This window comes from Prunus avium, chromosome 1, assembly GCF_965620075.1.
Source record: "Prunus avium chromosome 1, drPruAviu1.hap1.1, whole genome shotgun sequence".
Classification (NCBI taxonomy): domain Eukaryota; kingdom Viridiplantae; phylum Streptophyta; class Magnoliopsida; order Rosales; family Rosaceae; genus Prunus; species Prunus avium.
The window spans coordinates 187,565-196,894 of record NC_142284.1 but is presented as its reverse complement, the minus strand read 5'-3'; the positions used below and the strand labels follow the sequence as shown (position 1 = coordinate 196,894).

Below are 9,330 nucleotides of genomic sequence, written 5' to 3'. Positions count from 1 at the left end.
TACACATCAATTCTCTCTTCTATTACTCATTCAGCGTCAGAAATTCAATCAAATAGAAATCTCAAAAACCAAATATTTTTTAACACCACTTCCTTATCTATCTTACGAAAGAAATGAAACCTGATAAATACACAAGGCTACAATATAATTCCCTTCTCTCACCTCACCTCTTTCTCTCCTTTCCATTTCCTTTTTCCTCTTTATGTTATACATAACTGTTTTCTTTTCCATTATTTCTTCTGAGGTCAGTCCATTGTCATTGGTTGGGTAATGCAACACCTGAAGCGGGCCTTACGAACAGTTGTCATGATCTCAGTCTCTGCATTCTCAAGCATTCTCACAACTTCAGTGAAGGGTGGCCTGACATCAGGGTTGGCATCCCAGCATCTCGTCATGATCTCGCCAAGAACAGGTAAGCAGTCACTGGGAATGATAGGACGGACACCCTTATTCACAACTGCAAATGCAGCCTGCACCGCTGTCATGTTCTGGAATGGAAGCATCCCTGTAATAAGTTCCCAAAGAACAATCCCAAAGCTATAAACATCAACTTTCTGAGTGTATTTCCTATGCTGGATCATCTCCCTGCAGACAGCAATACAATCAAGCAATGCACTTAAGTAGCCCGCACTAAAACAAAAGTTTAACTTTAAGAAATAACCAATAAACAATCAGCAATGACGCTAGTCACAAGCATCTAAAGTTGTCACTACATGATGAAGGATCATTATCAATTTCATTGTGCAAAAAGTAAAAAGAGAGCAAACCTTTAAGTTCAATCCTCATTCTGTATACCAGGAAGCTAATTAATAAATTTCCCATTAGCAGTCCTCAAGAAAAACAAATTTCATGAAACAATATTGATATACAACCGAAAAGACACAAAAGTTAAAGACACAATACTGATGAATCTATTTGGTCATGCGACTAACAAGCTTTAATTAACTCAACGAGCCAATGCCACCTAAATGAGCCAGCTGCTAAACACATAACAACCAATAAATAAGAAACCCATGAGAGGGCATCATTCTTCGGGCATTGAAAGTGAAGGTTTCCAATTTCATTCAAATTATTAGATGAGAACAACACAGGTTTCTCACATGCAAATGAAGTGGAAATTGAAAATTATGCTAGTTTGATCGATACATAATAGCTAATACCAACATTTTCAAAGCCAAGGTATTTTCAGTCCCGCAAGGCAAGGTGTAAGCCTTTCGAACATGAGTTTTCTTGACTAAAAATATATAACTAATATAAAATATAAAAAAGAAGACCTGAAAAAGTTATAAGAATAAACCATTATGGATTTGGACACCATTTGTAGATTGCATCCTATGCAAAAACGAAACAGGATATCGATTGTATTTCACACGGTGCACATCACAACTTATCCGTGTAACTATAGGATCCAGAGTCAAATTACTTTCCAAATCCTTAGTTGAAAATGTAATCTGATCTGCTACCAACATTTGGAACCAAAACACCCCATCGAAATTTTATTGGGGATTAAAAAACAACTTTCAGTTCACACTATTGCTTACAGATACGGAGACTTCTGAGTTCATGGTCAAGAGGATCCAGGACCAATTCTAATTACACTACCGATCAAGTGTAGTCACCATCATATCTAAGTAACTGGTAATAGCGTGAGTGACCCCATAATTACATTGCATGCAAATAACTTTTGATTCTAATAACAATAACGGTAGGTATTGTCTAGCAATGTATAACCCTCTTAAAAATTTAAAGCGGGTCATTCATCAGACATATCATAAAGAATGGAACAACAAAGGAAATTTCCTCATGACCGATACAAGAAGAAAACCAGTATTTATTTTATCCATAGGCACAGCATTAATTAAGTCTGTATTTATTAACATTACAATTTAAGGTTTATTTAATATCATGATTTAGAGTTCTAATTATTAAGGATTGATTAGTATGCTATTCTAGAAAAAAGTTATTCTTTGGTTTTTCATTTTTTGTGTGTGACCGGGTGTGGGTGAAATGCAAAAAGGGCTTGAATACAATTTGAGTTATGTGTTACTATTTCGTTCACATTAACAACTGAAAGGAATGAATCATGGGCTGATTCAGACTCTCTTGGTTATTATCAAATACAGTGTTATTTAAATTGTATGCATTGTCACATTTCCTAAATTAGATCAAACCTCGTTATCGCATGATTAAGACCAAAGGGTTGTCGAAGGAAGTGATGTGGTACATGGATGTTTTATAATGTCTTTAAGATAGGTACTTTGGATGGGTATTTAGTTTTTCATTAATGAGCATTTCAGGTCCTACCCTAGGTTACTTTCGTCATAGAGAGCCTCTCAATTTGACGAGACTTTTATAGTTATCTAATTCTTGATTTTATTTCTCCATTCAATAAGAAACCCAGGATGATCCAATTGTTAAAATTTAGCTATTAATTAAGGGCTTAGATTGTTGAGAAAAATCCAAAAGCTATTAAAGAAAAAGATTCTCATGTATGGGGAAAAATATCTTTGTATATAATGGGTAGAGACATTTCTATTAAAAGAGAATCTTTGGAGGCAATGAGAACTACTGCCAAAGCTGAGAAGCTCAATTGGAGCAAGAACATTCCAAAATACGATGAAAAATAAAATAAAGAAAGTTTTGAAACAAGGACAAAAAATAAAAGAAAAGAACAAGGCCATGGTTGATCTGATGGCATGAGGAAATAAAGTGTGTAGAATCAAGAAAAATATGACATTGAAGACAAGAGTCGGTTGACCCAAAAAAAAGAAGACAAGAAAGTCGAAGCAACATTTCAAGTAGAAGCACACCATTGAGAGAGAGAAAAGTCGAGAAAGATAAAAGGCACCCATTAGTTGCCTTGAAAAGGATTCTCTGGTAAATCCTCTTCAAGGCAACTAATGGACAAATTTTCTCTTTCTCCATTTATTTCCCTCTCATATAATTTTGAAGGCTAAAGTACCTCCTGAGGTAAGGGTGATAGCATGGATAATCGTTCACAGGAGGTTAAATAGTTATGATATTCTTAGGAGACCCACCTTCTTGTCGGTCTCCTCATTGGTGTATAATGTGTAAAAGTGGTGCTGAGAGTTTGGACCACGTGCTTATTCACTGTTCAATTGCATTATCTTTGTGGTTACATTGTTTAGGGAGGCTTTTTTGAGTTGGGTGATTTCGGTCTTGTGCGCTGCTTTGTTGTGTGAGAGGTTTCTTTTTTTCATAGGGAAGAATAAGGGAGTGGTGCTAAGGGAGGTGTGCTGTGATGCTGTCTTTTAGGTAGTTTGGGTGGAAAGAAGTAGAAGGATATTTGACTATGTTAGGAGGGGAAGGTGCAAGGTTATAAATTAGGTATATCTTATGCTTTTTATTTAGTAAAACTAGAAATTAAGGTTTGATAATCGCCATAACATATGAATTTAAATATGAATTTCTTTAATTTACGTCTCACTCTCTCAGGGGACATTCATTTGGAGAATTATTCAGTTGAGTTTGCCTATTTTGCCTCTCTTTCTCTTCTCTCTTCTTCAACCTCTATTCTATCCTTCTCTCCATCTCTCTTGATTTCCCTCCCTCTCATTCCACAACAAACTCAAAAGAGATCATTCTTTCTTTTCCCCTCAGGCCCATCATTAAGAAGACAAAAAGGTTTCATATAGAAAAAATTAATACAAAAAATCACAAAATCTAGACAACAAAAGAAAGACATTAGAAATCAATAAATGTAATTCACATTTTAAACGTGAGAATAAATTTGAATGAAAAGAAGAATGTTATGCGTCATTCAAACCGGCACTGCAAGAAAATTCATTAACACAGACACAAACACATACAAGTCAATGTCTTTCATTTCAAAGACATCAATTTATTTTTTTACTTTTTAAAACAGAGAACTCTTAAGTATTGTGCGTTATGGATAAAAAGAGAAATACCTCATATATGACCGAAACTATTATAAACAGATATTGGAACATGGAAAATTCATTGAAATTTGTTTAACATTTTACAAATAATTCAGTATAAGTACATTTGAGAACTTCAAAGACACGGACACAGCTAAATCTCAAGCAAATGCAAGAAAAATATTAACTATTCACTCACATAAGAGGGAAGTCAAGATTGGATACCATTATAAAAACCACTTAGAAATAAAATTCCAACCCCCCCCCACGGCACATGTGTGACTTTGCTTGTTTCATGTAACATGAAATGATGTAAATATAAAAGTAAAAAAAAAGGGGATCATATGACAAAATAAAGTAAGAAAATAATGTGGGATAGTTTGTGGGGGTAAATTAAATAGGATACGGAAATAATGAAAGTATGGTAATGATTTTTTTTTTAATTCTTGAACTATGCCAAAAACACAAGATTATCCTCTAATAGAAGAGTATGTAATGTATAAGAGGATAGGGATAGTTGGGGGAAACACAAAATTGCAGACATCAAATGAATCCCTCATTATCATAGTGTATAGATGAGCGAAACCAACATCATGATAGATGAATGTATGAAAAACTTCATCTACCCAAATATTATCTTTTTAGCCCTTTTTAGTGGAAAACTACACATGCCACAAATGAGATTTGAACCCGTAACAGCATACTAATGATGTGAGGAGAGTTCCTAGCATGATGGTCATAGACAAACCATATCAGTCAATGTTAAAGAGACCAACCAAAAAATAAAACTAGAAGCATAATCAGATACAGGGTAGGGTACACGTCTCCTAGCAAACAATGACAAAAGAAACAAAGTAGAGAAGAGACCAATTATCAGTACCAAACGCTAATAATCATTTATATCTGCCAAAAAAAAGTTATATTTAAAAAAACTCATACAACTTTAACATACTGAAATAAAAGTTCTATAACAGTTATAGAAGGCTATACTAGAATTGAGAAAGCATATTAAATAGAAGATGCTAAAGCATATAAAGGCCATGAAATGGGATCCCGAAAGTTAAAATAAAGTAGATAAGCCAATGATGGCAACAAAGGATAAGATATTTCAGCCCAAGAGTCAGAAGTCTTACGGAGCCATCCAGCGATATGTCCCAGTCTCTGGTGTCATTCCTTCTGTCTGCACCTCAATACGGGCAACCCCAAAATCAGCAATTTTTATTGATTTGTCTGAAGAAATCAACAGGTTGTCAGATTTTAAGTCCCTGTGAATCAGCCCAAGCCCATGAACATATTCAATCCCCCTCGCAACATCCAAAGCTTGCTTGACTGCTAATTTCAATGGAACTGATCGGCTCTGCCGCTTTGCTAAGAATTGCCTAACTGAACCCCCCTTAGCATACTCAGTTACAATGCACCAAACCATTGGTTTACGGCAGGCACCAATAAAACGAACTATGTTTGGATGCTTCAACGTAGCCAGCATCATCACTTCCTGTTGAAACTGTTGCTCCATCAGCTGAGCCTTTTCTGGGTCATTCTCTGGCCGCTCCAAGAGTTTGATAGCAACATCTTCGCCATTGTAAGTGCCTCTATATAGCTTCCCAAAAGCACCTTGTGCAAACGCTTCACCCATGTTTAGCTTTCTTAAGTCAATTGTCCAGTCCTCGTAATTCTCAAGCCCCTCTGTCGAGGAATGGATATCCATTAGAGCTCGAGCAAGTTGATCATCACTGAGAGCATGTGTGACTCTTCCTCGGCGGTTAACACTCTGTGCAACAGAGTAGTTATCCTTTGCACGTCGTCGCAGCCCTTGGTGGTTCAAGATGTGAGTTTTAGAATCATTAGTATTTGAAGCAACACTGCTGTTGTCTATAGACATGGCAACAGAGCCTCCGTCATTGCTAGTTTGCAAACTGTCGATGGACATGTTGGTACCCTCACCCTCATGGAGTTTGTGGTAAAAGCCTTGCGACAAATCATCAAAGTTGTTATCATGGTTGTTTAGACCAATTATTCCAGTGAATTTGGCACCGCTCTCCAACATTTCCTTCTCCCAGATAAAAGCAAAGCCTTCAAAATTTCCCTACTCCTTCAGCATACAAAATTTCAAATTTCAAACTCAACACACCCTTCTCTCTCAAAACCCTGAAAAGAGAAAAGAATTGACCCACGAAAATTTGTTAAGCATACCATTTTCGAAATTGAATCATATGACGAGCAACGACCAGCAAATACAGAACTCTACGATTACTATAATAGTGATATTTAAATTACTACCATATGTGGAAACTGTACAAAACAAGACACTCTAGGACTAGCATAATTCTGGCTGAAATTCCGAAGTTTAAAGGAACCGAGAAGGTATATTTTAACTTGATTCACACCACCAAATCAACTCAATCAAGAACGACAGTAAAGCAAATATATATGGAAATTTACTAATTCTTAAGAACAACACATGGGTCCTCACCAGCAAATAGGGAATCAAAGAACACACCCAAAACAAATATTAAGAACAAAAAAAAAACTGAAATTTAACAAAAAGAACAAAGAAATCGACAGTTCATTCCTATGAAGAGGAGTAAAAGGACATCACAGAATAGGAAAAGTCTTAAAAATGGGAAATTGATTCTGATCCCCTGAAACACAAGCTGCCAGCAAAATTCCAGCGAGCTACATGAAGAGAGCAGAGATGGAAACCTACTAATTAGATGTTTGCTCTGATTGAAGAGAGCTAAGACAAAACGTACCTCAGTCAATCCACCGTAGCAATCTCCGATTGAAGAAGATCGAATGGAATCGACGACACGGGAAACAAAGACCTCTTCTTCTCAGTCTCCCAAGTCGTCCCTTCTTCTATCTCTCACTTTCCTTTTCTTTTTTTTGTTTCTATAATTAATGTTTAATGTTTAATGTTTTTTTCTTTTTACATTTTATTACAGGAGGAAAGTCTTGCGTGTAATGAATCGCACCCTCTCTCTTCATTCAGGTAAACTTTTTTGTTGTGAAGAAATAATTTTTTACTTTTTATCGTTTCTGGAAAAAACTCAACTACAAAACACGCTTTCATTAATTTAATTTAATACTAGCATAAGCTAATGAAAGTGAAAGTGAATCTAGTGAAGGAGGTGAGGTATTAGTAATGAAGAATTATAAGAAGCTTTTGATAAGTTGTCCAAACAGTTGACTATTCTAAAGAATGAGAAAGTTTAGTGGTAAAAACGAAAATTCTTCTTTGTGTGTTCAATTGACTGAAATGTTGTGCTTAAACGTGAAAATTCTTCTTTGAGTGATAAATTTCATGCTAATGTTGTGATTGATAATTCGTGTTTGAATGACAAGATGAATGAGAAAGAACTTGAGTTGAGTAAATTGCACGAGAAAATTAGTTTTCTTGAGTTTAATTTGTTATTTATTTATTAAAGAGCAACTTCATTAAATAACATTCAACAATACAACGTAAACATCAACATGACATTTAAAGAATCATTTTCAAAAGGGCAACAAAACTAACATATTGAAAAGGCAAAACTAAAATGGACAAAAACCGCACAAATAATTACATAGCCCAAATCACTACGATTAAACATTATCTCAAGCAAAGCTCACAAAACCTAAAATAACCAAAACCCCAAAAGAGTCGAGTTAGGTTGAGATCACCGAACTTTGCGAAACTTTGCAAGATGGGAATAAAAAGCTCAAATTTGGTCTTGAAGAGTCTAAAGAAAAGATTAAAACTTTAACTATTGACTCCGAAAAAGTTGATAACATGAACATATTGGAGTAACAATTTATAAGTTTATCTTTTTTTTTTAGTGCTACTAAACGAACCCTAAAATTAATTGAGTACACCCTACTATCAAATTATTTATTGAATTACTAATTTACCCTAATATAAAATGACCAAAAAGGATATATTGAATTGTGTACCCCAATATGTACACCATCCTTAAGACTTGACGCATGTCCATTGTTATAACTATGGTCAACTCTTTAATTTTAATCTTTTAAAGTATTTAAAACCAAAAGATAAAATAAAATTTTAAAAAGAGAAAAAAAGCTCTCTCTCCTTCCCGACCCACCCCACTTTGAGACGAGTTGAGATATGCTGTCCCCAAATTCCCAATCTACCAAATCTCCCTAAATTAGATTGAAAACCCACACCTCTCTCGAAAGATTGAAGACAATATATTTAATTAAGAATTAAAATCTTTATTTTACTACTTGAGCTTTTGAACCCATGCCTTCAAACAAATTGACTTAATTTTTAACATACAACTCGGAATCCAGGAGAAGTGTATTGATCCCAGTTGATTTTTGTATGCATAAAACTTAAACAATCAATAACACAAACCAGGTGGTGGTGGTCGCACAAGAGAGAGATAAAAGAAGAAGAAGAAGAAGAAGCAGGAGAGAGAGAGAGAGAGAGAGAGAGTTTTGTTAAAATATTATTTTATTATTATTTTACTTTATTTGTTTATTTTAAATACTTTAAAAGATTAAAAATTAAAGAGGGTGTACCATGAGTATTTTTTGTAGTTAAATAGGGTGTACTCAGTTAATTTTACATTTTAATTTAAACATCAGGGTGTACTTAGATTGTATGGTGTACTCAGTTAATTTTAGGGTTCGTTTAGCAACACTTTTTTTTTTGTCACGTCGCATTTTTTATCAAAGTAGTTTGACTCATTTTCCACTTTGGTCATTGCCATTTTGAGGTTGGCAATTTTAATCATGTACTTTAATTTCCTTTGCAATCAAGTCCAAATCGTAAACTCCATCCCATCCCTCCAAAATTAAAATGACGAGAATCAAAGTAAAAAATAAGTCAAATTATGGGGACCAAAATGTAATTTGGCCTTGTTTATTATTTTTTTCAAATTTTAAAGAAACATGACCAAATTGTTACATGCCATAAAAGAGTGTAAAATGTTGGATGTGGGCATGGATAACAAACTTTCAAGAAATGATTTTTATTATTTTTTATTATTTTACAAAGCGATATTCAAACTACTTTAATATACGAGAAGGAGGATTGAGGTGCAAGGAGGACACACACAGCCTTGGTCAACTAGCTTAATGCACATATGGCTTTACAAAATGTAATTTGATGGTTAGTAGTCCAAATAAAATTTTAAATCTGAGCCACTCTTTTAATCCGACGGCTCACAAGAGTATCCGCATCTTATCCTCACATATAACAGGGCAAGAGAGATGTGCTTAATCGAAAGAGGCTGCCTCACTCCAACGCTAAAGGCCAACCATTCGGAAGAGTACTGTTACAAAGAAGAGAATCTGGTTCAACCTGCATTTGACTAGATTGTTCCCCCGAGACGAATTGCACTTTCGCTTGATTAATAGGATAGGGGGGGCGCAAAAGAAACCGCATTTTCTTGATAGATTATATAACTAAGGCAGAGGGTAAGTA

General features: G+C 34.9%; 1 protein-coding gene across 1 annotated transcript; it reads right to left on the bottom strand.

Moving 5' to 3' along the window:
* Positions 1–6,810, bottom strand: LOC110756501 (serine/threonine-protein kinase STY13). The gene is made up of 3 exons (XM_021957940.2): positions 6,653–6,810; positions 5,033–6,047; positions 1–585 (listed from the first exon to the last, which is right to left on the bottom strand). Exons 2-3 carry the CDS (start codon positions 5,944–5,946, stop codon positions 246–248), a joined length of 1,254 nt encoding a protein of 417 aa, XP_021813632.1. The 5' UTR covers positions 5,947–6,047; positions 6,653–6,810; the 3' UTR covers positions 1–245.
* Between the last annotated feature and the right edge of the window lie 2,520 nt (positions 6,811–9,330).